We start from the raw sequence: 27,926 nt of genomic DNA, 5'->3' as shown, positions 1-27,926 counted from the left end.
CAGGCTTTCACAAGATAAGTAAAGCAGTACAGGAGTGGAGAATATAAATATCTATACATGCATTCACAAGATAAGTACAGCGAAGTTCGATAAATGTTTGTCTAGGCTAAGCTTTAGAGAGCGTAAACACAGTAATATACTCATGCTCAAAAAAATATAAAAATACAAGTGTGAAAAACAGCGAAGGAAAGCAGGTCAATAACATCCTTATGCAATGTTTCTACAGGAAATTCAGCAATTCTTCGCGAAAAGCGTCACGATCTCTTATGCTCGCAATGTTATCAGGAAGGCTGTTCCATACGGTTATGACACGTGGCAGTGCTGATGCGTTAAATGACAGTGTATTACCGAATATGCGCATGAAACTATGGCTATTGTTAAGGCGACGTGACGTGCGCGCTGGTACTTCAAGCGGCAACACATGAGCTCGATTACCATGGACGTATCTATGGAAAAGGCAAAGAAGACTTATCGTGCGACGAGTTTCAAGTGGATGGAGTGAAATATCTGCTTTGATCTTGGTCACGCTGCAAGTTCTGTCGTAGTTACTTGTGATGAAGCGCGATGCCCTGTTCTGAATTTTTTCTAGCATATCAACTAAATAATTTTGATGTGGTGACCATACTGATGACGCAAATTCTAACTGTGGGCGAACAAAAGTCTGATATGCTAATTTACGAACTGTAGCAGGGTTTTTACGCAAGTTCCGTCGAAGATAACCCAAAGTTTTCGAAGCTTTTGCGCAGATAGCCGTTATATGTGTACTCCAGGAAAGATGAGTTGTGAGTTCAATGCCAAGGTACTTGTAGGACAATGTCGGAGGTACGGCGGTGTTATTTAGGACGTAGGAAAAGTGAGAGTTTGAATGTTTACGCGAGAAGGACATAACTTTACATTTGTCTGAGTTCACGGTCATCTGCCACGTACTGCACCAGAAGCTGACAAGGTTAAGGTCGTTCTGCAATACTAAATGGTCATCAGATGTTTTTATTGTACGGTATAAAATGCAATCGTCGGCGAAAAGCCTTATCTGCGATGATATGTTTTGTGGAAGGTCATTAATGAAAATTAAGAAAAGAAGAGGACCAAGGACACTGCCTTGCGGTACGCCAGATGTAACGTCAGAAGTAAGCGATGAGTGGTTATTAACAACAGTGAACTGTCGCCGCAAGGAGAGAAAGTTTCGGAGCCAAGATAAAGTTAATGAATCCAGCCGGAGCGCGGATATTTTTGAGATGAGGCGACAATGAGCGACACGATCAAATGCTTTGGAAAAATCTAAGAATACACAGTCAGTCTGCTGTTTGTTATTCATGCTGGAATGTAATTCTGTTGTAAATTCAAGCAACTGAGTTTCACAAGATAAGCCTTTTCTGAATCCATGCTGGTTAAAATAAAAAAAGTTATTTGATTCTAAATGGCGGTAGATATGCGATGCTATGATATGTTCCAGTAGTTTACAGCAGATGCATGTTAATGAGATGGGACGGTAATTTCGCGGAGAGTACTTGTTATCCCCCTTGAATACAGGGATAACCTTTGCGATTTTCCAGTCCAGGGGTAGTTCGCCATATGCTAAGGATTTCCTAAAAATATGACACAAAATTTGGCTTGAAATTGTAACGGTATTTTTTAGTTGATATTGTCTATACCGGAAGATGTGGATAATTTCAGATTATTTATTAAAGACGAAATGCCATCTGCTGTAATATCTATTGGTTCCATAAAAGGATATTCAAAGTCGGGAACTATGGGAACAGTGGAACAGTCTTCCTGTGTAAAAACAGATGTGAAAAAATTGTTAAACGCTACCGGACAATCAGCGTCAGACAGAGGGCTTTCAGCATCATCATGTAGCACAATATTGCGGACAGTGTTAGCTGGTGATATGACTTGCCAGAATTTTCTGGGATTGTTGATTAAAAGAGATGGCAGGTCACGTGAGAAATATTTGTCTTTGGCTGCGCATAGCTCTTTGCAGTAAAATGTTAGAAAATCACTGTATGTTGCCCAAGATGAGGCTTGATTGTCCCTTCTGGCCGCCCGATACAGACGCTTCTTCTTGTTTCTTAGTGTTCGAAGGTGCTTTGTAAACCAAGGATTAGATCTGTCATTCGCTATAACGATTTTTGGCACGTAAGTTTCTACAAGAGCTGTTAATTTTTTCTTAAAAAGTTCCCAGCTGTCGTTTACCGATCTTGAGTTAAAGAATGGCAGAAACACTTCACTAAGAAAGATAGCCAATTCAGCGTTAATATTTTTATAGTCGGCCCTATTGTAATCTCTAATACTTTTAGTCTGGACCTGATAGAAAGTTTGTGGAATATTAATGTCAAATTGAAGAATTCTGTGATCGCTCAAGCCATCAATGTAAGCAATAGGCCCGGTGGTATCAGGTGCGGAAGTTAATACTAAATCTAGGATGTTGGGACCACGGGTGTGTTGATCGACTGTCTGGGTTAGGTTGTAATCTAGTGTTAAGTTAATAAATTCAGCAGAGGAGCGGCATGATGATGACAGATTTGGCCAATCAATAAGTGAAAAATTAAAGTCTCCCAGGAGATAAACAAGAGCCGTGGAACATTGTTGAGTAGCACGTGTAATGCTTTCACGCAGTACATCGAGAAACGAATGGTCAGCGTCGGGCGGCCGATAACATGTGCCCACTAGGACACGGGCAGAGGCTGTTGCACACGCGACCCAAACTATTTCAGCTGGGGAATTGGTGTCTACGAGAAAGGACGAAATGCAGGTTTTTATAGCAATCAGGACACCACCACCCCTCTTCCCACTACGGTCATGCCTGTAAATGTTGTATTTGTTACTGTTTGAAAGAAGTTCTTCGTTAGTGATGTCTGTGTGCAACCAAGTCTCAGTTAATGCTACGATATCGGGATCGCCATCTTCCATATAAGCACTCAATGCATCGCGCTTGTTTAGTAGGCTGCGAATGTTCGTGTAAGATAACGACAGCGTTGACGTTAAGGAAGATTGCGATTTCTTAGGTATACCAGCAAATGTTGCTTTCTTTAGCTACAGGATTGACGGCACAACTGTGTCGGTAGCGCGGTCATAAACATAGGTGGTGTCATTAATACGAACCTTATCTATTGTAAGTTTGAAAGGCTGTTTTCTTGTTTTGGCAAATTCAATTAATTTTTTCCTTGCTTGCCTTGTGGACAAAGAAAAATCTTCACGTATGGAATACTCAGTACCTTTTAGCTTGTGCGCAAGTGCGAGGATATTCTGCTTGTCCTTAAAAAGGGCTAATCGTGCTATGATGGGCCGACGTTTCTCAGAAGAAAAACGCCCTAATCTATGCACGCGCTCAAACTGTGCGTTCACCATAGTAAGGCCAAGCTGTTCAGAGCAAAACTGTATTATTTTTTGTTCAGACGCAGCCCAGTTTTCGCCTTGCTCATCATCAATACCAAAAAACAGTACATTGCATCGTCGCATTCTGTTTTCTGTATCATCACATCTTGAAGTGAGAGAGTGAAGTTGGTCACATAAACTGCGTAACTCGTTATTTGGCTTCGGGATTTGAACACTATCGAGAGATGCAACCGTGTTTTCGAGTGCATCTATCCTTCCAGCTAAGCAATCTACTCTGGCATCTGTGGCTTCTTGTCGTTCCCTGACACCTTTAAGCTCATTTAGAATAGCTGACTGTCCCGCTTCAAGTCTGCGCACAGTCTCAAGAACGGAAGCAAGCGTTTGAGCGATGGCTTTTGTGTCAGGGCCCGGGTTTTGTTCAACATCCCCAGAAAGTAAAATCAACCAGCTACCTATGGAAGGACATACGCTCGACAAGAGTAATGACACCAGGTACAATTTATCAGAAAGCACTTCGGGGCACGACACCGCAATGAGGCAATAGTTATCAGTCTTAATACACGAAGCGCCAGGGCGGTAACTGACCTGTAAATACAGCAGCGGTAAGTGCCCCATTTCGGCGTAGGTGTCGTGCCCAAAGCGAGCCGTGACCGGACGCTGCTTATATCCCCTCTCGTGCGCTGCGATGATAGCGGTACAAGATCCAGGTTGCCAGCCCATTCCATGGAAGCGCTCCGAGTCTAGCGGGTTGAATGGGGATCCAGGCGCCGATGCGAGTAGAGCACTTGAAGGCGGGAGCCAGCACCCAGTGGACGAAGCACGGACGCCACATAAAATGGCAGCCTGTAAATACAGCAGCGGTAAGTGCCCCATTTCGGCGTAGGTGTCGTGCCCAAAGCGAGCCGTGACCGGACGCTGCTTATATCCCCTCTCATGCGCTGCGATGATAGCGGTACAAGATCCAGGTTGCCAGCCCATTCCATGGAAGCGCTCCGAGTCTAGCGGGTTGAATGGGGATCCAGGCGCCGATGCGAGTAGAGCACTTGAAGGCGGGAGCCAGCACCCAGTGGACGAAGCACGGACGCCACATAAAATGGCAGCCTGTAAATACAGCAGCGGTAAGTGCCCCATTTCGGCGTAGGTGTCGTGCCCAAAGCGAGCCGTGACCGGACGCTGCTTATATCCCCTCTCGTGCGCTGCGATGATAGCGGTACAAGATCCAGGTTGCCAGCCCATTCCATGGAAGCGCTCCGAGTCTAGCGGGTTGAATGGGGATCCAGGCGCCGATGCGAGTAGAGCACTTGAAGGCGGGAGCCAGCACCCAGTGGACGAAGCACGGACGCCACATAAAATGGCAGCCTGTAAATACAGCAGCGGTAAGTGCCCCATTTCGGCGTAGGTGTCGTGCCCCGACACCTACGCCTATATATATATATATATATATATATATATATATATATATATATATATATATATATATATATATATATATATATATATATATATATATATATATGACGAATCCCACAAGGACGGTACGGTGCACTAGATGAGAAGGAGGTAGACGAAGAATAAAAGCAGTGTAAGGGCAGCCATGTTTTTCTCCGTCCGCAACCTCCTGCTCGCGTCACACAAGTCGACAGGATAACGACCTGGCAGCCACCTGATCAGCCGCACATCAACATGGAAGTACTCAACACGACGCCGTGAACCTAGAGCGCACAGCTCCACCACCGATACCGACCAGTATCATGACCGCATCACCACAAGCCATGGACATACCCAATACACCGCAACAGCGGACGATGAACCGGTGGAAGACTGGTTTCGCCTCTTCGTGCTCCACGCATCCGCTGCATCATGTTTAGAACACTATATGGTCGCCAACTTCCATGACTACGTCTCCAGTGAAACATTTCGCTTATACCTAACGCACATATTTGATAACGATCACTCATGGGAGAAAATCAAGGCAGAGATGATCAGTCGATTTGAGGTGTACACTGCAGACTCCCTCATTATCCAACAGCTTGAAACATTACAACTTGGTCGCCGCAGTCACCCGCCGTCTCCACATAGCGATCATCATCAGTTACAACCAAAGTCACGTGTGACCAGAGCGTCGACAACTTTCCCAAGTAGTGATCCTTCCGAGAAGAGGGGCGCAAAACGCATGCCTTGCATAATGATGACGAACGCGGAACCGTCTTCGCCATCTACGCTCTCGACATTTGACGCACTCACACCGTTGCCACGTGACACTCCAACGGCTGTCAAACAACGGCCTATCTCAAGCGCAGCTGTTACTTATTCCGACGAAACGAAGTCAACTTGCTTACTGCCAGGACGAAATCAGAATACAAGTGCCAGCAACAACGCACATACCTTTCAAGGCGAAGACAATTTGGAGCCATATACATCTAGACATCTAGCTGCTTCGCGACTCTCAAAACTTCTGCGTAATACACCTTAACAAAACGCTACGAGTGCAGTAGTGTCGCACACGCAAAGCGGCATCGTGCACGGTGGAATTACTGAAACGCCCATTCCTCATGTCGTTGCGGCAGCCTCAGAAAAGCCTTCTGAGAAGGCTGCCACACCGCGCTCACCACCATACAATTCTCACAAAAAGGAGCAGTGTACACACTACTGTTTCATCTCTACGCCAATTAGCGCCAGTAATCAAAGGCATATTCCGATAGGTACGCTACCTCAACAACTGTCGCAACAACATCACTAAGATCAATGTCCGCAACTTCAAGAACTTCAGGGACCCAGAAGACAACTTCGACATGGACGAGGACGGAGAGAGTCGCCGAAAGCACGGATGCAAGGAAAACATCAGTGCACAAGGCAACTGAAACCGAGGCGAACGCAACGAATACGACGTTTTGCAAGAAAGAAAAGTTGTCGAACACACCTTCAGCACTACCTATCAGGACTACTCCCAAGCCAAGGATTCCCGCGACAACGCTGTGCACAAGGACCAAAAAGACAGGCATTTTCTAAGCGTACTGGATCAACAGAGACGTCGCCTTAATGACCCAGTCCACCGAAGGTTCGAGCAGGAGACATCGCGTGTCTCCAAGTCGCAACGACACCTGAGTTCCCACGACTCTCATGTGTCCAAACCTCCCTTCATCGGGGCATGCATACGTCGTCCGGAGTGCAACAGTCAGCCTTGGTCACCTGAGCACTGCTGGACGTAACCAGACTGACATCGTCCATATGTGAGGATATTATCACGGTATCATACGCCTTTGTACGTACGACTCTCTCGACGGGAGGGGGAAGCGTGTGACGAATCACACAAGGACGGTACGGTGCACTAGAAGGGGGTGCACGAAGAATAAAAGCAGTGTTTGGGCGTCCATGTTTTTTTCAGTCCGCAACCTCCTGCTCGCATCCCCCCTCTACGCACACACACGCGCGCACACACACACGCGCGCACACACACGCGCACACACACGCACACGCACACGCGCACGTGCACGCACGCACACACACACACACACACACACACGCACACACACACACACACATATATGGTGTCCCAGCTATTTATTTTTAGTCATGCGCTTCGCGAAAAAGAAGAAATGCGGTGGCAAACCCCATCTTAAGACCTCGGTCGTCCTACCTCTGAAGACCGCAGGTCTTATAATTGTATCTTCCATTGTGTTTTTAAATATTTTCTTCGTTGAACAGCTAAATCTGGCTAAAGTAAGCTGGGACACCATGTATGTATGTATGTATGTATGTATGTATGTATGTATGTATGTATGTATGTATGTATGTATGTATGTATGTATGTATGTATGTATGTACCGGGTGTTTCTACGAAAACATTAAGTAACTACAGAGAATTTTAGTGCGTCCGATATTCTGGCAAGCGTGGGCGGTTTGACGGATGAGCGGGGGCGTAGCCGTGAGCGGCCTAGGGTGCCTCGATGTGCGCGGGCGTGCATCGAGGCACCCTAGAGCGGCCAGATTGGTGGCGCCAGCTGGTGGTTCAAAGCTCAACCACACAAACACAGAGCGAATTACTATATTCTACTTAGCTGCTGGTGTAAACTTTCTACAGCGGCATTATCGTGTTCACAATTCCGTCGCTGCCGAAAATTTGCACCAGCAACGAAGAAGAATACAGTAGATTGCTGTATTTCTTTTCGGAAAGCCGAATTGACAAAAAACTTACTGTAGCTTCTCCAGTACCACTCGCGCTGTCACTTTCCGAAGCGGAAACAACTCCACCCACTTCGAAAAATGATCAACGACTACCATCAGGTGTCTGAACCCCTGCTTGCTCCTGGGGAAAGGCCCCATAAGATCGCAGGTGGCCACTTGCCACGGACGCTCACTGTCAATTGGTTTCATCAACCCGGGCGGCTTGCCAGCCCTTGATTTCACCGTTTGACAGACATGGCAGGAACGGCAATAGCGAAAAATGTCACGCTTTATGCCAGGCCAGGTCACAGTTTGGCTTAGTTTCGCAAAAACTTTGGAGCCACTCAAATGACCGGCCAAGGTTTCGTCACGAGATGATCGCAACAGTGCGCTTCTCAGACTCTTGGGGATAACCACCTTAAACGGGTCCACAGCCTCGTCATGGGTAGCTACGTATTTCAGCAGGAGCCCATCGTGAAACAGCCAATATGAATCCGCGGGGTACCCAGCGCACACGCTGGTTCCGGCCCCCCTGCGCGCCTGCCTCACTACCAGCAGCGTCTCGGCGCTCCGACTCCCTGAGACCATCGGTCACTCCGCGACAAAACGGATCAATTTGCTGGGCCTTCAGTAGCTCTTGCCTACTGAATGCGATTCCAATTCTCCTAAAAGGGAGTCTGGTCTCGCCCCCCCACAGGACTGCAGCCAGCGGCGTCACGGGTTTGCTTTCGAGAAGCTCCTCCGCTCGCTCGTTTTGCGGCGCGCTGCTTGCCTGGAAAGCGGAATGAGTGGTTTGCCCGCTTGCGGACTCGCCTCTCTCTCTCCGCTCGTTTCGCCACCGACGCTTGCTGGCGCAAAGGCACCGGCTGTCATACCCGGAGGAATGCTCTTGGTGGACAATGTGGCACGAGATAGCACGTCAGCTACCACATAGGTGCTCCACTTTCGATACTGTACTGAGAAGTCATAATGCTTTATCAGGAGAGCCCAGCGCGCCAGCCGACCCGCAGGCTCCCGGAGCCGCATCAGCCAACTGAGCGCACTGTGATCCGTCTGCACTACGAATTTCGTCCCATCAAGGTAGACATCGAATTTACGTAGTGCAAACACGATAGCGAGGCACTCCTTCTCGGTCACGGAATAGTTCCTCTCTGCCGGAATCAAGGAGCGGCTGGCAAAGGCCAATGGCTGCAACACACCATCGTATTCTTGTAGGAGGACTGCTCCTAAACCCAGATCGCTCGCGTCGGTCTGGACAGGTCGGGGAGTCCGGGCTGCGCTGTCTCCGCAATGGCGCTAGACAGTTGGCAAAAGGCCTGCTGCTGCTCAGGTCTCCACTGCCACGCGGCCGACTTACCCAAGAGCTTGCTCAAAGGTGCCTGCACTCGGGCACAGGACGGAATGAATAACAGGTAAAAGTTGGCCATTCCCGAAAAGCGGCGAAGGCCACGTACGTCCTTGGGCGCGGGGAAATCGAGGATTGCCCGAAGTTTCTCCCGGTCCGGCTCAATGGAGCCTCCGCCCAGCGTAAACCCTAGTAACTGAACTCGGGTTTGCACTAGTTGTTCTTTAGCAGGATTCAAAGTCCTCCCGGCGGCCCTCACCCTCTCGAGCACATCGGCAACATGGGCCAAGTGTTCTTCGAAGGTTCGTGAATAAATCACGACGTCGTCGAGGTAGCACATGCAGTATGACCACCTTGTTTCTCCGAGGACGCGGTCCATGAGTCTCTGAAAGGTCGCAAGACCGTTGCAAATACCAAAGGGCATACGAGTAAACTCAAATAACCCTCTGTGGGACGTGAACACGGTCTTTCAACGGTCACGCTCATCCATCCGGACCTGTAGGTAACCTTTGGAGGTATCCAGCGTAGTAAAGTACCTCGCACTGCCCAGGGTTCCTACGATGGAGCTAATCGTGGGGAGAGGATAGGCATCCTTAACGAGTCACTCCGTTCAGACGGCGGTAGTCTACGCACAGGAGATGACAGCCACCTTTCTTAGGCACCAACCCAATTGGAGACGCCAAGGCGCTGGACGAGCGGCGGATATAGTGTCGGCCGATAGCATCTCGTCCAGCAAGCCAACGATCACCTGCTTCTTGGCCAGGCTGAAGGGCCGGGGATACACTTCACAGGAAGCGCGTCTTCAGTTTCGATCGCGTGGCTCGCCAAATTGGTACAGCCAGCTTGATCGGCGAAGAGCTCTTCGTGCTGGCATAACAGTGCGGACAAGCGAGCCTTCTGTATATCATCCAAACGAACCGCATAGGCTGCCAGAGGATGTCGTGCCCCTTCGTGCCGTGTCGCTAGATTCCAATGGGGACTTTGAGTCGACAAGCGCATAGAGCAGCATTCGGGCCTTCCCTCAAATTGAAGAAGAAGAAGGCGCCGACTAGTGCGGACGTGGAAAGATCGGCTCCCGCTTTCGTAAATATTTTCGGTCTGCTTTTTGTGTCACCTACCACGGAAATGCACGCCATTCGACACGGTTTCTTCTGAGGACTTCCTTTGGTGAGTGGCCTTTGCGCGGAAGCCGTGGAACTTTTTGTGTAGACCACGCCGCGGCGACGCTAGGCGCGGGTAGGCTTAGGCCTAACGCGACGAAGAGGGGCATTATGCCCGAAGTAGAAATGGTGTTAGGAGAGGCAATCTCCCCCCAAGAAGCCAACAGCCCAGGCTGGACGACAGCGTTGGGCAAGCACAAGAAGGCCCTGCAAGAAACACCAGTTTCAACGAGCAAGAGAGCTCACATGGGCTCGAAGGGTGGCTGCCGCACGGCTGCCCCGCAAGGCGTGTTGCAACGTCTCGCAGCCTCGTCGAGGCTCCCCAGACTACCTAGGGAGCACATACGAATTATTGTCCGCCCAAGGGGCGGGCTTGACGTCAAGAAGATAAGCCAAATCAAGCTGGCTCAAGCCTTGGCCATGGCGGCTGCACTAGCCCCCACAGAAACTGAGGGCGACGTAATCTGCCCTAATTTCACTCAAAACGTTCTCGTCGTATCCACCCCGGAGAAGAAGAACGCCGCCGCTTATGCAGGAATCCAGCAAATCCGCATAAGCGAAGGACTCTACAAAGTAGCCGCATACATAGCGGCCCCAGACAACACCTGCAAAGGAGTCATACGAGGGGTCGACGCAGACATCAGCGAGGCCCAACTCCAGCGCATGATTGTCAACCATCGTAACCCGAAGGCTCTGGAAGTCAGACGAATTAAGAACACCACCACAGTGGTTGTCCTCTTCGACGGCATGAAAGTGCCTAACTATGTCATGTGCGGCGTCAGCCTTCTGCGCTGCTCGCTCTACAAACGCCAAACCGAGGTGTGCTTCGCGTGTGGCGGCTTGGGACATCGCGCGGACGTCTGCCCCAACCCCACCAATGAGGATTGCCGGGGCTGCGGACTAAGCTCACCACCCGATGACCACCAGTGTTCGCCGAAGTGCGCCCTTTGTGGAGGCCCGCATCTTACGGCGGACAAAACGTGTAAGCAGCGCTTTCAAGTCCCATACGTCGTACGCAGACGCCGACGGCGCCGTAAGCGCGCCAACAACAAGCACCAGCAGCAACAGCTGGCCAAGGAGAACAGGCCACGTGGCTCCAGCGCGGCGGGAGTCCCCAGGAGGGAGCGCTCCGTCACGCCCTCTGGTCGACAACGCAGCCTCTCCAGAGGGCGCTCTCGTTCCCGAGGGCGCTCTAACTCCCGGGTTCGGATCCAGGAAACGCCAACCTGGGCCGATCGTGTCAAGTCGAAGCAGACGACGCCGGCTTCAAAGGTAACGCAGGTAGCATTGCCGGAGCATAAGGTTGATCCCAGAGTCGCTCAACTCATGCAAGAGAACGCTCGACTCAAAGCAGAAATGCAGCAGATGAGGGCCGACTTTGAGTCTTTCCGTAAGTCGTACCCCTCGCAAGTCGAGAAGCAACCGGTGCCCCCCTCAGGGGAGCCACAGGCGCGCTCGGGTAAACGTAGGGCCGCGCCCCCAGAGGGGGACGCTGACTCTATGGAGACCGAGTCCAATAACAAGGACTTAGAAAGCATGCAGCGGGCTATTCAGCAGCTCGCTGAAAGCGTGACTGTCCTCCTTAAAAGGATGGCGTCCCTGGAAAGTGCACAGGCCGCGTTAGCTACGGCTAGACAGCCTTCGAGGGAGCCCCGTCGGGCACCTTTACCCGCAAGCGCCGTCCCCGTCAACAAGACGGTGGAATGGCCAATCCAAGGCAATCACCATGGCGGTCAATCCCAATAAGTTGGTTGTGTGGCAGTGGAACTGTGCCAGTTTCCAACGGCGCAAAGCTCCGCTGCAGCAATTCGTTTCGGCACAGGCGGTCAAACCGCACGTAATTCTTTTACAAGAAACTCTCGATGACGCGCCCACCTTCCCGGGATACCGGGTTGTATCGATACGGGAGGAAGGAAAGCGGGGTTTAGCAACCTTGGTCGCACGGAAGTGCTCCTTTCAAGTACACAAATTACAAATTGGCAGAACTAGGGCGGAAATCATTATGGTCGAAATTATCCCTAACAATTGGCTTAAGAGCAGTGTCTTTCTTTTAAACATATACAGCTCGCCGTCGGATCAACGGCAGTCATTCGCCACGATCATGACAAAGGCGGTGGCCCTGAGCAAGGGAGCCCCCATAGTGATAGCGGGTGACTTCAATGCCCCCCACAATGCCTGGGGATACCCCCGCCAATCCACCAAGGGCAATCTCCTTGTCCAGGCAGTTGCTGACTGCTCACTGGAATTGATTACGGATGCTCAATACCCGACGCGAACCGGCACGTCGGTAGTCCGAGACACCACTCCGGACCTGGCGTTCGTCAAGAACGCCCCCGGAGCAGGATGGCAAAATTTGCAAGAGAACCTGGGCAGCGACCACTTCATTGTGGAGATTACCCTAACGATTAGCGCAGCCCCTACCAGGGAATTTAAAGTGACGGATTGGGATGCCTTCCGGAAAATACGGAAGGCGGACCAGACCGACTACGATAATCTCGATAGTCTGTTCACAAGACTACAGAAGGACGTACAAGCTGCGACCAAGGTGGTTAAGACCGACCTAAAGGTAGATCGTATGGACGCGCGCCTTGCACACCTCCTAGAAGCCAAAAACTCCATCCTGCACCGCTGGAGAACGCACAGACTCCACCGCCGGCTTCGTAAGAAAATTGCGGAGCTCAATCGTACAATTGAAACTCATTCCATCGAACTGTCCAAACAACAATGGAATGAAGTGTGCTCCTCGGTTGATGGGCAGATGAGAACGGGGGGCAAATGGAACCTGCTCAAACACTTACTCGACGACTCGCAAACCAAAAGCAATCAGAGACTAGCCATCGATCGCATAGTTCATAATCAAAAGGCGGCGGGCGTATTTGAACACGTCCTCTTGCAAGAGTTGGCCGAAAAGTATCTTCCGCTGGGCCACTCCGGTGACGGGGATTATCCTTGTTATCGGGGGGGAGCGGTGGGGGAGCTCGACGCCCCCTTCACAGAATCCGAAATCTGGGAGGTGCTGCAAACGCTCAACGGTCGCTCTGCGCCGGGCCCGGATGGCATCTCCAATAAGCTCCTCCGAAACTTGGACGATCAATCAGTTGCGCTGCTCACCGGGGAGGTCAATAAAATTTGGGAAACGGGCCTAGTCCCCGACTCCTGGAAGACAGCCTCAGTGGTGCTCATCCCGAAACTAGGCAAACCTCTTGGGCCGGAGAACATGCGACCCATCTCGCTCACGTCCTGCGTGGGTAAGGTGGCCGAACATGTCATTCACAACCGTATATCTAGGCATATAGAAAATAATGAGTTATTCCCTCACAACATGGTCGGCTTTCGGCCGGCACTCTCCACACAGGACGTCATGTTACTTATAAAGAGGCAAATCATTGATGTCGACACTAGAGACACTCGGGGCATCCTTGCTCTAGACTTGTCCAAGGCTTTTGATAACATCTCGCACCGGTTCGTACTAGACGCCATCTCAGATCTGGGCCTGGGGCCACGATTCCATGCGTACGTTAGCTCCTTCCTCAGGGATCGCAAGGCCACTGTCAAAATAGGGCAAATAAAATCGAAGGAATTTACATTGGGAGCGAGAGGCACCCCGCAAGGGGCGGTCATCTCTCCCCTACTGTTTAACATCGCCATGAAGGGCCTCTCGGACAGACTGGCCACAGTAAGAGGAACGGGTCACGCCCTCTACGCGGATGATATTACCGTGTGGTGCTTGGGAGGGTCTGACGCTGCAGTTGAGAGTGCGCTCCAAGAGGCGCTCGACATCACAGAACACTTCCTACTAGACACGGGCCTGAGTCTGTCACCAACCAAGTCCGAACTTCTATTGTATAGGCGCACCCGACGGGGGGTTAGGTGCTCCACACCCTTAGATCAAATTCCCATAGCCCTCTATACGAAGGACGGACAACAAATTCACAGAGTGGATACCATCAGGGTCCTCGGACTCTTGCTGGAATCTCGCGGGGGCAACTCACAGACTATAGCCCGCATTACTTCGAAGACGGAGAATATGCTTCGGCTTATCCTCAGGGTCTCGAACCGCAGAGGGGGTTTAAGCGAGAGCAATCTACTCAGACTCTACCACGCGTTTCTGATGAGCCACGTTAACTATGTAGCCTCCGCGTTGCGCTGGTCTAAAGGGGATGAGGCCAAAATCGACGCCCTCATGCGCAAAAGCATCAAGCGCGTGCTGGGTTTACCACTCACTACCAGCACCGCGCGTCTCATGCAACTAGGCATGCACAACACCTTATCAGAGGTGATCGAGGCCCAACGAGTGGCTCAAATAATTCGACTATCATCATCGCGAGCGGGGAGACGCATCCTCGAATCCGTTGGATGCGGTCACCAGGAAATCACGGAGCGCAACGTGACCCTATCACCCATGGTCCGAGATACGTTCAAGGTAGATCCCATGCCACGTAACGTCCACCCTCAATACAATGTAGGGCGCCGGGTAGCCAGGGCTCGTTCCCTGTTAAAAGCGGCTGCTGCCACTCCGAATCTGGCATGTTTCGTTGATGCCGCCCAGTACGAGTGCTCTGATCACTATGCCGTAGTTTCGGTTGACTGTAATGGCACTCTCATTAATTCAGCATCCGTGCGGAAGGTTTCTTCAACAGTAGCCGAGCAAGTTGCTATAGCTATAGCACTGAAGGACCCTCTACGTTCCAATATATTTACAGACTCCAGATCGGCAGCCCGAGCTTTCGCCTCCGGCTCGATCTCAAAGGAGGCGGCGGCCATCCTCGGCAGCGAGGGGGCTGCTGGTTTTCATAGCATCAAATGGTTCCCGGCCCATATGGGAATCAATGTACACTCTGAGCTTGTTAACGCCAATGAGTTGGCCCATGACTGTGCGCGAGGTCTTACACACCGCGGCGGTTCTGGTGGACTCACGGGCGGCGACTTAGGGCTGTATAGGGATTCGCTTCTCACCTTCCACGAAGTCTTGACACATTATCAACTTGCTCGGCGGGCCTTTCCGCTACCACACCCTAAACTTAATAGACCACAATCGTCGGCGTTTCGCATGCTTCAGACGGGGTCATTTCCCTCCAGGGGCAGATTCAGTCACTTCGCGCCTAACGTAGAACCCCACTGTCCAGACTGTGGGGAGGCGTACTGCTCCTTGTCCCATATGCTCTGGCAATGCCCTGCGTTACGCAGCTCATCGCTAACCACTCTAACCGACTGGGAGGCAGCCCTTAAGAGCGGCGACCTCTCAGAGCAACTACGGGCTGTCCAGAGGGCCTGCGACAGGGCGGAGGACCACGATCTTCCGACCCCGACGTGGGTGCGGCCCGCGACGGCTACGGGGACTCCCTGAAAAGGGGGGTACCCTAACGCCGGTTCCTCAGGACCATTAATAAAGTTCTTTGTCTGTCTGTCTGTCTGTCCCTCAAATTCTGCACGCGACACGGTTCGTGCCGTGCCTCTCGTTCCCAAAGGGAAGTCCGAGCAGGCGAGCGCACAGATCGAGGGCTTGCCCTCGAACTCTGCGCGCGACACGCTTCCGACGCCTCATCTGCACAGGCAAGATCGGACGCCGGCGGGCTGATAAACGGCTTTAACAGCGTGAACGATCCACCGCGATAGCCGCCATTCGCAATGTCCACAACGATTCCTGCTTTAAGGAGAAAGTCCCTTCCGAGAATCACGGCAACACTGAGCCCGAACGAAACGCGTCCGCCTCATTCGCTCTCCCAACCTGACAGTCAGCCTTGCGGCGCCCGCCAAATGGGTCACGCCTTTCGCAAGATTGAATGTCGTTCGGCGATCCGGCAAGCGCACTGAGTGCTTCTGCAAGTGGGACAACACCTGTTCGTCGAACAACGAAGCGCTTGCGCCCGTGCCCAGCAGCACCGGAAATTCGCGGCCGACAATGGTCACCGGAATAAAGGGCGCGTGCACACCAGCAACACAACCTGCTCGGTACGCCGAGGGAACAAGCAAAGATTCGGTCACTCGTGCCTTCACGAGCGACCTGCGCTCCCGTTTCCCGACCTCGCAGGAGGCCTGGGCGCGGTGCAGTACCTTGCTATGTGCCCTCATTAGCGAAAACAATAACGCACTCCGCCGCGGTACCTTTCCCGAGGCGGAGCGGCCTCAGCTCCCTGCCAGGGTCGACTCACTGCTTGACCAAAGGGCCTGTTATGCATCGCGGCCTCTGCGATGCGTTGGGTCGAAGAGCGTACTACCTGCGCCTGCGTTTCGGGCGGTGGCGCAGCAGCGGCTGATCGCCTCCCGTACGTGTAGGGATCTAGAGCGCGCGCGCTCAGCTCCCTAGCGCACCCGCAAAGGTAGCTTGGCCGGGTTGTTGCCGTTCGGCGAAGGGCACAGGTCCTCCCCACACGCAGCGCGGGTGAAGGGCCTCGCTGGCGGGCGGCGGTGGGCGATAGGCGCGCGCGGCGAGAATGTCGCCTTGAATGCGCTTTGCCTCGGCGGCCAACTCTTCTAAAGAAATCTAGGAAGCGGCCGTCGCGCAGGTACGCCGAAAAGGTCGGATGCGCCTGCCTGAACACCCGCTCGACGCGTTCCTCGTTCGAAACTTTGGGCTCGGCGACTAAGAAAAGGTCTTGCATCACGCGTACGTACTCCTGAAGCGACTCGTCAGGAGCTTGTGTATACCTATAGCTCAAGCTCTCGCCGCATCCTATATACTCTCGTAGTCAGCGGGTAGGAATTCGCGCAGGAATGCCGCGCGGAACCCCTCGAGGGTTGCTACATGGTGTCCGGTAAGCTGGTACCACCTAGCCGCCGTGTAAGTAAGTGCTACGGAAACGACGCGTTCTAGCACCTCCTGATCCTCCAAACAATGAGCCATCTGGTAGCGTACCAGGGAGTCACAATAATCCCTGGCACTGAGCAGATCACCGTATCCGCTGTAAGTCGGGACTGCCAACCGTACAGCGGGGTGCGCGCATTTCGGAACAGCCGAAAGCGCCTTAACTGCCCCCGAGAGTGACTGGATCATTTCTGCGGCATATATTCAAATTACAATACAAGAGCTATCATGTCTGTAGGTTGTGTGTAATTCGTCCTTCACGATCTTTCTACGTATTTTAGATTCAGAAATACAATTCGTTCCATAATTTACTTGCGCCACATGGAGGTTGCGCCACATAGACACTATGGGTGGTTTGAAAATATTTTTTTACTAAAACGGCGTTCGATGCGGACACCGGATTTTCTGCGACACACAAACGCTAACGGAATACTTGGCGCAGTAACATGTGCCGAAGCTACGCACTCCCTGTAACTTGCCTTCGTTGTCGCTGAAGGTCGCCGTTGAGTATCTGGTGTCGCTTTTGCACTGCCATGATAAAGACTATGTGAAGACCACACTATGTCGCATTTGCTTTGACGCCTGGAAACTGCAGCTATAGAGCAATGCGTGCATGCACCAGCCTTACGTCCATCATGCTTAGCACTCGGTGAAGACAACAGCAAATTCTGTTCTGCAAGGCAGCCCCACCTAAGAGCGTGAATTTGGAAGCCAGCTTTTCCGGCGTAACTGTGAGTGAGCACATTAACAGGTTGACCCAGTCGTTTTTCATTCGTATATAGAAGGTCAGATCCATCGTGGCCGGATCACCTTTGCCACGACAAGCGATGCCCGTAGTTGCGGCTCAGTACATAACAAACGATGGAGATTACATGTTTCGCTGCGCTTACATTTGTGAGGTTTTTCAATGTCTCGTATATTATACTATCACTGAATGTTTTCCCCTTTGTGCTGCAGTGATTTTAGAGCCGCCAGTGAATCGGTGAAAATTACCCATTTTTGCGCATCTCTTACTGACAATATAAATTTTATTGCACATAGGATTGCGAACAGCTCAGCCGTTGTGGACGAAGTCGCACGAGATAACTTAAATCATTCTTGTTTGTTGAGGTGCGGTATAATCAATGATGAAGCTGAAGAGGTTGCTGTGCTGGAGCCATCTGTACAGACGTGTGTGTATCCTGAATACCGCATATATATCTGGTAAAGTGCTAGTTGTTGAGCAGCTTGAATGAACATGTCTCTTTTTCTGAATATCACGTCTACTGACAATTCGGTTTTTGGAAGTGCAAGCAGCCATGGAGGATATTCGGCGTCTGAGTTCCAAAATTCATTTCTTGGCAATATGTGAAGATTTTCTCGAATTTCTAAATGAACATAACTTTTATCTCGTTTCATTATGTCAAGAGCCAGTGGGTGACTTTTATGCCGTGTTTGAAGACGGAAATAATGTCGGCATGTTTCTGTAGTTCGCATAACTGTAAATGGTGATTGGCGAGCCTCAGCTATATTACAAGAGAGCTAGAAGTCGCTCGGGGAACTCCTAGACATATGCATAGTCCTCTAGCTAAAAGTCTTTGAAGTCGCTCTCCTGACGTGTGGGACAGTCCGTGTAAGATGGGCGCGGAATAGGCAATTTTTTGTCGTTAATGCATGGTAAACAGTCAGCATGGACGATACTATTCCGCCTCATGATGTGCCTGCAAGTCTGCGAAGTACAGTCACTATGGCATTGACCTCGTTTTCGAGTTGTTTTATGTGGGGTGTCTGAGATAGCTGCCTACCAAGTATTATGCCAAGAAATCGATGCTGTGCGACAATCATTAGAGGGTGTCCTTCCAGATTAAGAGTGAAATTTTTAACTGCCTTCGAGTGAAGGGCAATACAGCTGTTTTTGCGCGTGATAGAACCATTCCTCTCTGTCTCAAAAATTGGCTAATCATATTTATGGCGTCTTGTAATGCCATCTGAAGAAGTTGAGCATTAGACCCAGATGTCCAAATACACACATCATCTGCATATAGTGAAAACTTTAACTGTGATGGCAATAACAAGAAAGGGGCTGAGTACGCTTCCCTGTGGTACTCCTTGTTTGACATGTTCAGCACTGTTTCCTTCAACCGTCTGAACAAATATTTTGCGACCTGATAAAAATTCAGGAATCCATCGCAAGGACCTGCCAAACAGTCCAAGTTCCAACATACTTAGCAGAACATGCACGTGACTAACAGCGTCAAATGCCCTCTTGATGTCTAGGAATACCGCTATCGTCATGTTTCCACGTGCGCGATCGTGTTCCACACAGGTTACTATATATATAATATTGCATCCATTGTGCATCTATGTTTTCTAAAACGTACTAAGTAGTTGGACAACATATCCGTTTCATTACACCACCATTGAAGTCATGCGTCAATAATTTTCTCCATTACTTTGCATAAACAACTTGTCATGCTAACTGGGCGGAAGAATTCAAGGCACAAGGGCGTCTTACCCGGTTTTAAAATTGGTATGATTCGAGCGACTTTCCAAGGGTGAGGTACAGTTTCTTCTATCCATAAATTATTATAGATGTCTAAGATAGCATTTGTACCTGTCGGTCCGAGGTTTCTTAGCATATTGTACGTAATGCCGTCCGGCCCAGCAGCAGACTTTTGGCGACATGATGCAATTTCACATTGAAGCTCGCTTAATGTGAAAGTATGATTTAATTGAAGATGTTAGGCCCTGTAGCAAGCACTAATTTTCTGCTTAGCTAACAGTATTGAAATATCAAATTCTGCACATTGCGATGAAAAAGCAGGTCTGGAAATAAGCTCATAAAATTCATCTGCGACTGTTATCTCACACGTGTCCCGAGCTACAGCGAGAACACGAAATGGGAAGCTTTGCGTTACAGGTCTGCTTAAAGAACGAATTGATAGAAAAATTCGTGGGACAGACGTGTGAGGAGACAGCGTGCGGAGAAATCGCGCCAGCGCCGCTTGCCTAAATTTTCTATGCGTCTGCACATTACTTTGTGTATTTTCTGAGCGTTTCTGTATGCTTCTAAAGTTCCGCTGCCTCGGTACGCTCTTTCGGATCGGCGTCTGATGGTTCTTAGGTGCTCATACTCTCCGTCAACTGCAGCATAATTTTTTGGAATTGAGACCTTCTTTGCGCATATGTTCATATTATCCTGCAAAAGTCTGTAAATCTTTCCACTGTTGCATGTTGATTAATTTGATCCGTTAGGAGGGACCGGAAAGCTTGCAAGTTCGTTAGTCTGCTGTAACGCCAGATATCATAGTGCATGCTAGGGTGATTTACAAGGATGGGAAAATGATCACTTCCGCGCGTTTCCATATCTGTTATCCATCGCACACCATTCACTAGATCATGTGAACACAGGGTAACATCTATGCAGCTTGAATAATTATATCCACGAAGAATGTTGGCGACCCATCGTTTAAAACAGTCAAGTTGCATTTATCTATGGCGCACTCAATAACCTTACCACGTGCATCACAATGATCACGGCCCCAGATGATGTTGGGCGCATTGAAGTCGCCACATATTAATACATTAGAATGAGCTATTCTGAAGATATCCGCTAGCGCTTCTACTGAAACCCGGTTTGAAGGTTGTAGATATAGATTATTCACTGTTATTTATTTATTTTTATTTATACATACTGCAGCGCAATTTGCGCTATAGCAGGAGTGGGTTAAGAAAATGTACAGAAAATGCATTGGAGTATACAGCGGTAAACACAAGTGAACACTTTTAAAGAGCACAGATGAAAAGGAAAATACACAAAAATACAAGTGAACACTTTTACAAAAGAGCACTGGTGAAAGAATACACAAGTTATACAAATGCTGCCAGGCATACCCATGCCTGATTATGCCCATACCCATACCCATGATTATGCATCTGGGATGGCGGTTGCAAAAATTTGGGATGAGCATGAGCGAATGGATCCAGGTAATGAATTCCAGTCTTCGATTGAGCGGGGAAAGAAGCTGAATTTGAACATGTTAGTACGTGCGTAGTAGGGTATTAAGTTTCGGTCATGATGTCTTCTCGTTGATGATTCCGGCGTGAAGTTAATGTAATTATCATTTGAGAGCCTAACTAAAGAATTGACAATGGAGTGCAAGAATTTTAATGAGTCGACACGGCGACGAGAAGAGAGCGTGTTTAGGTTCAAGGAAGAAAGTGCTGAAGAGGGCGAAAAGTCTCGATCGTAACGATGACATGTAAATCGCACAGCTTTTTTCTGTATAGCCTCTAGTTTATTAATCTCTAACTGCTTATGCGGGCTCCAAACTACAGATGCATAATCAAGAACAGGGCGGATTAGATTTTTATACATTAGTAACTTTGTGTCTTTAGGAGATCGTGTTAGCGTTCGCCTCAGGTAACCTAACTTTTTTAGTGCTTTACTGCATATGTAGTCAATGTGTTTGGACCATGACATGTTATGCGTAAAAATGACACCAAGATACTTATACTCAGAAACCTTATCTACTGTACGGCCATTGGACGAGTAACTGAAAAGGGAGGGGGAAGATTTGTTGCAGAAAGACATCAGAACGGTTTTATTGAAATTAATGTTCATTTGCCAAGTGTTACACCAATCGCAAAACCTAGAAAACGACTCTTGAAGGCGATAATGATCATTAGAAGATTTAATCACTTCATATAAAACGCAGTCATCAGCATAGAGACGGATGTTAAAAGAGCAGTGAAGTCGCAAATCGTTTATGTATAATGAAAAAAGAAGTGGCCCAAGGACGGAGCCTTGGGGCACACCTGATGTCACATCAACAGTAGCGGAGTCAGTCGAACTGTAAGAGACGAACTGGGAGCGAAATGAGAGAAAGCTTAAAATCCAGTTAACCAAATGAGGATTATTCAGTACAGCATTAAGTTTAGCAATAAGTTCAGAATGTAAAACGGTGTCAAATGCCTTCGAGAAATCTATAAAAATTGCATCGACCTGGTTGCCTACGTCAAGGTTAAATGAAATGTGATGCGTGAACTCAACCAGCTGCGTTAACGTGCTAAAACCGCGCCTAAACCCATGTTGCATGTTAGACAATAAATTATTTGATTCCAGAAAGAGCGTGATGTGCTTATGAATGATGTGTTCCAACATTTTGCATGACTGTGACGTCAGTGAAACTGGTCTGTAATTCGATAAACACTGCTTATCTCCAGATTTATAAAGAGGGAGCACTTTGGTTAACTTCCATGAAGAAGGTACAGTAGAGGATGATAAGGACTTTCTGAATATGACTGACAGATACTTTGATGACCAAAACGAATAATGAACAAGGAACGCATTGTGTATCCCGTCCGGACCGGTGCATTTCTTAACATCCAGGTTTAATATAAGGTTGAGGACGCCTTCGCAGTTTATCTCAACGTCACTGATTGCTTCAGAAGAAACTATAGTGGTAAGTGTCGGGATAAAGTTGTTATCGCAAACAAACACGGATTGGAAATACTTGTTGAATGCATCGGATATCACCGCCGGGTCGTTGGTGACGTCATTATCTATTCTGAAAGAAGTGGATGAAGCATCGCGAGGTAAAATAGAAGACCAAAATTTTCGTGGGTTAGTTCTTAACAAATTGTGCAGGCGAACGCGAAAAAAGAAATCCTTGGCATTTTGCAACATAAGATTGAGTTCTTTCTTTGCCTTAAGAAACCTATCCAATGCCATGGTATCAGTGCCTCTTCTGAAACGCCTTAACCTTCGAACGCGACGGGACAAATGCAAGATATCGCGAGTCATCCAACGAACGTTAGAATTTTTTTTCTTAGTCTTAATGGGCACAAAACGTTCGATACATGATTTGACAAGACGCTCAAAGTAATTAGCAAGGCAGTTGACGTCCTGGTTGTCTGCAAGTGCACTAAACGTATCGAAATGATGAGATAAGGCATCAGTAATGGAGTTGTCGTCCGCACGAGTGAAATCAGGGAAACTAGTAAACGTGTAGGGGGATTTAAAAATTGGACAGGAGAGTGACACTAAAACGCCTCTATGGTCTGAAATACCATCAATACCAGCAAGAAAAGTCACGTTCGGCTAGGTTAGCGCTTAAAAAAACTAAGTCAAGGACGCAATTTAATCTGGTTGCACTAGGAACAACCTGGGTGAGACCAAAGGACAAGGAAATGTTGATTAGTTCTTTACAAATAGCTGTGTCGCGACCGACTGCAGACAATGACGGCCAGTGGATGCCAGGGGCGTTGAAGTCACCCATACAGATAAAATTCGACGAAGCAATGTTGATCTCGCTCATGAAGTTTGAAACAGCATGAAGAACATCAAGAGTAGAGCCGGGGGGACGATATATAACACTAATCACAATACACCGATTATGAAGGTAAATTTTACCCCACACGGATTCTGTTTCTGGAGGAGAAGGCAAGATTGAGAATCGTAGATCCGACCGGATAAGCAGTGCCACGCCACCACCAGTACCGCTAACTCTGTCTAAGCGCACGGCAACAAAACCGGGTGGAGTGAACTCAGATTCATAAATACCGTTGTGCAGCCAACTTTCTGTGATGCCGATAACATGGGGGGAATGAATAGATATAAGGGACAATAAATCAGGAAATTTTTTAACAATACTACGAGCGTTTATATTCAAGACAACAAGGTTCTCGAAACGACCAGGATGAATTCAAGAAGTGGATGGCACGGAAGTCAAATGGCCAGACTCAGAAGAAACACGTTGAGCGGGTGCCATTACTAATGAGTTTGAACTGTCATCCCAGTTATAACGAACCTTGTTAATGAAAGCATGATCGTATCTCAACTTCACAACAGAACCGCTGTCCCGAAAAGAGGCTGATGCATCCCAGATTTTTTTCCGAATTAAGCGAACCCTAGAAGAGAAGTCTTCTTTAATCACGAAATTTGAGCCCTTGAGTTTTGAAACGTTCCTAAGAACCTCGGTTCTGTCGCTGAAGTTAGAAAGTTTAAGAATGACAGGACGAATGTAACCAGTGCGTGCTCTACCGAGTGCAGAGCTTGTCAAAGGATACTTTACATGCGATGAATTCCGGGAAGTGTGAGTAACTGGACTGAATTTGACAAGATGGTAGGTCTTTTCTGACGCACAGGAGCACTTCGCTAACAGCACCTTGACGAGAAGTCTTGTATATCACATAATTCGAGAGGTGAAAGTTCCCGCCTCTTGAATGCAAAGTATTGGAAACTTGTGTTGCACAAGGGGTTTACGAAAGTCAGCACACTTCCTTCGAAGACTGTTGGCATTCCACTGAAATATGGGGACATTTTTGTAGCGGTTATTCGTGTACTGCCTGCCGCAGTTTCGGCCCGGATTGTTGACACAATAGTGCTTCCAGAGGCAACAAGGCTTTCACTTCTGGTAGGTTGTTTGCTTCCAGCAGAGCAGATAGGATTGCCGTAAGAGCTGCGAAAAGCGTTGACAAAATCATTTGTGTCACTGATGCGGTGGTATGTTCACTATTAGCTGGCGTTACTCCTGCAGTAGGTGCGTAAGGTCACTGAGAAAAAGGTGTGCGAATATTGGAGCTTTCTTGTGTATTGCTTTCTGCCTGTTGTCTTCTGCGTTTCCGTAGCATTGATGCATAAGACTGGGCGCTTGACTGTGATCTTCTTGATTGGTCACTTGATTGCACTGTTGGTTGTTCTCTTGAGGAGGAATAGCTTGTTGATTCTCTTGGCTGCGGTGGTTCCGGTGCCCTCTGATGTGGGTGATCTTGCACTGGATGAACAATGTCAAGGTTTGGCGCGGGTTCATTACGTCGCGGTTGTCTTCTATGGATAAGTTCATGTCGACGCATTTGTGCCGCTGCCTTGTTCTGAGGGCAGCCTGAGAAGGAGGCGGCATGGTTCCCCGCACAGTTCGCACATTTAGGTTGAAGAAGTGACTTGCACTCCTTGTGGTCATGATTTTCTGAGCAGATTTTGCATCGACGTGTGCTGCGGCAGGTTTTCGACATGTGCCCAAATATCTGGCAATCATAGCAACGACGTAATGGTCCTAGGTATTGCTCAACCGGATGAATGGTGAAGCCCGGGTAAATTCTTCCTGGAATAGGGCGATCGTCTCTGAAAGTCAGAATTACCGTGTGAAGTGGATGTGACTTTACTGCTGCATCTTCTTGGCGGGAATACCTTATCTGTCTGCATGCCGATATAAGTCCTGCGTCTTTCAGGAAGTCTAGGAGTTGTTCGTCTGTATACTGCAGAGGCACATGTCTCACTTTCCCAGCGTTTCGCGTGTATGACTCTGGGATGAAGGGTTTGACTTCAAGGCCGCCTACACTTGAGAGCATCAAAAGGCGTTTTGCGGATGCTAAGGAAGCAACGCTGACACTGAAACTTCCATCTCTGTTCGTCCTGAAAGACTGTACTTTTTCTTTGGCAGCGGAAAATATTTCGGCAGACACTTGGTTTGGATTTACTTGCCAAAAAGTAGTACCTTCACTTGTTGGGCAAAGGACAACCGGAATGCCTTCTGCTCGCTTTTTATTATACATGACCAAAGTAAATGGTGCATCTTCACCCATTCCTTCTTCATCACTTAGCTCATAATTGATGTTGTATCATCATACTCGCTGTTTTCTAGGCGAGGTTTCTTGGTCTCGGCTTCACCGTCAGCCATTACTCCTGAATTCGCCGAAGTTGATTCCGAGTTGTGGAGAAGCAAACGTGCCGGCTTTATGAAGTTTTGTGACGCCTGCAAGGCCCCAGGCTTTTCATTACGGCCTGTAGCATCATTCATATGGCTTGTTACACTTGGACGAGCGTAAGGCTCGTGACGATGTTCTCGGTTTCCGACCACCGTAGTGGAAGGGTAATAGCCAAGTCCTCAAAAAAGAAACGTCGTACTTGTAAGGCGCCTGGCTCACTGAATTTTCACCCGACGTCTTGTTAGACAATTGTTGTCAATGATAACCGTAAATGTAAAAAAAAAACAGAATAAAACAGAGCACCACACAAAGACAGCGACCGAACAGATACACTTCTTTTAATTTCATAGCATTTCAGTGGATGCCAGGGCATTGTAACATTCCTGGCAACACAGCAGCCGATGAAGCAGTGCGACAAGCACATCTGAAAGATGATGCGGTTGCGCTCCCAATATCAAAGAATGAATTACGTTGCATTATAAGGACAACGTCTTTCAAAATGTGTAGAAACACTTGGTTTGACCGGAATTCTAAGAGCTCCGACTTATACCATATTGATCCGTTCATTGAATTCAAATTTTCATTATCATTAGACAGAACTATAGAAACCCTTATTCATCAATTAAGGCTTGGCACTGCATACACAGAGCATTTCTTCCACAGAATTGGCCGTGCGGAAACCCCCGAACGTGATTGTGGATTTGTAGACGAAGATATATATCACCTCCCTCTAGATTGCCCACATCACGACACACCAAGATGCCGACTTAAATCAACCCTAATTAAATTAGACCGCAGACCTTTCAGTTTGAAGAAACTCTTGGGTCCTTGGCCAACAAAGTCATTACAGAAGAGCGCTTTAAAAGCACAAAAGACTTTCCTCGGAGAGAGCGGCATTGTTGGACGTTATTAACGCTTTTCATTTCAATGTCGCTGTATATATGCACCTGTTTGTGAATTATGCTCACTGTTCTGTTGTGACTATACGTGATAATGCATTTACACGATGAATGTACCACCCGCTGACTAGAGATTGTGTTATTAGACGACAATATCGTTTGTATATTGTATGTACCATGTGTTTCTTACGTCATAGTCGTTCTGTAAAACGTTGCGTGATAAGTCCTGGTGCTTGTGTGAAAAGATTATTTTATATGTAATCTAGAACTCTGTATGTTGTATGATGGAACCATTCAAGAAATAAGGAGTAGCCAGCGCCTTAAATTGTGCGTCAACATGTCCTTATATCATGTCCATGCAAAGGAACGATGGAGATGACGCAACCAACCTAACAAAAATACGGCACAAAACGCAATTATATTAGACCATTTATTGGTCTTTTTTTTTCTGTCTCAACAATTTCACGCTGTTTTCCTTGGAAGTTCTCAGTTACATAGGCTTTAGACGTACGCTTATGTTCACCACCATAGGTTTACACATGTTTTAACAGGGGGGCAGGGGGCAGAGCGCGCGCCGAGGAAGGAAGAGGAGAGGGGTTGCTTTTCTTCTGCTGGCTTGGTTATTTCTATATTTCTCTGCTAATTTCGTAATTTGTATCCAATCATCATGTACCGAGAGTCCCGGTACGTTCTTGTGATCTTGGGACCCTCTTCTGTATATCCTTCTTGTAATCATGTTTGCAAAAATAAATAAATTTTTAATGAACTTGTTTTTTTAAAGGCTCGAAACCTGGCATAGTTGGTATACCATCTTGTAGTGGAAAGGGCGCGAGAAACGAGGCACACAACAACGTGTCCTTGTTTTTCGCGCTGTTTCTACTACAAGATTCCGCTGCGCGGGCAGACATACGGCATCCACGTGCAAAATCTCAAACGAGGAAAAAAGGACGCCTTATAAGCATTCTAGATGTTAGAACCCTCGGAAAGAAAATGCGCCCGCACGAAAGTCACGGATCGGACTACGATGGAAGCTCGTGTTTCCGACCCTGCGCTCAAGCGACGGTGAGGACCTTAGCAAGCGTCCTATGGGGCAGCCGCATAAAATAGTTACGACCACTTGACGCTGCACTTACCGGCTGATGGCTTCGTCTTGCAGAGCAACCAAGAGGACAACGACGCTTGCGAAGAAGAACACGCTGTCACGATACATTGGCCAGCGGTGCAGCACCACTACCTGGACACGAACGGCATGCGACAATTCATGTGCAGCTTTTCTGGACACGTACCAACTAGCGCTCCAAGCGGCCGCGGCACGAAGCTAGCGCGTTTTCAATAGAACGAGCGGGTTTTTCGCGAAAATCTTAAAGCTGCAGATGGATTATTGAAAAAGGCAGGTGACAGAAATGTTCCAGAAAACAATCCACACGAATCAAATGTAATGATCACATTGTGGCAAGCTAGAATTTTGTTTACAGAGTGGGCGAAGATTCAGCAATGGAATCCTATAGAAACGACGAAAATTTGTACTC

At 48.5% G+C, this 27,926-nt stretch overlaps 1 protein-coding gene across 3 annotated transcripts in view; it reads right to left on the bottom strand.

The window, feature by feature from the left end:
* The window catches only part of LOC135908777 (probable sodium/potassium/calcium exchanger CG1090), a 141,007-nt gene that overhangs the window by 48,364 nt on the left and 64,717 nt on the right, over nucleotides 1-27,926 (bottom strand). For all 3 annotated transcript variants that reach the window (XR_010566417.1, XM_065440618.1, XM_065440619.1), the window contains exon 4: nucleotides 27,531-27,631. Coding sequence is in view for 2 of the 3 variants with exons in the window: in XM_065440618.1 (XP_065296690.1) it covers nucleotides 27,531-27,631 (101 nt within the window). In the remaining variant the exon portion in view is untranslated. The remainder of the gene's footprint in view (nucleotides 1-27,530; nucleotides 27,632-27,926) is intronic.

The sequence above is a fragment of the Dermacentor albipictus genome, chromosome 1 (genome assembly GCF_038994185.2).
Source record: "Dermacentor albipictus isolate Rhodes 1998 colony chromosome 1, USDA_Dalb.pri_finalv2, whole genome shotgun sequence".
NCBI lineage: Eukaryota > Metazoa > Arthropoda > Arachnida > Ixodida > Ixodidae > Dermacentor > Dermacentor albipictus.
The sequence above is the reverse complement of the archived record's forward strand: the minus strand, read 5'-3'. Positions and strand labels throughout refer to the sequence as shown.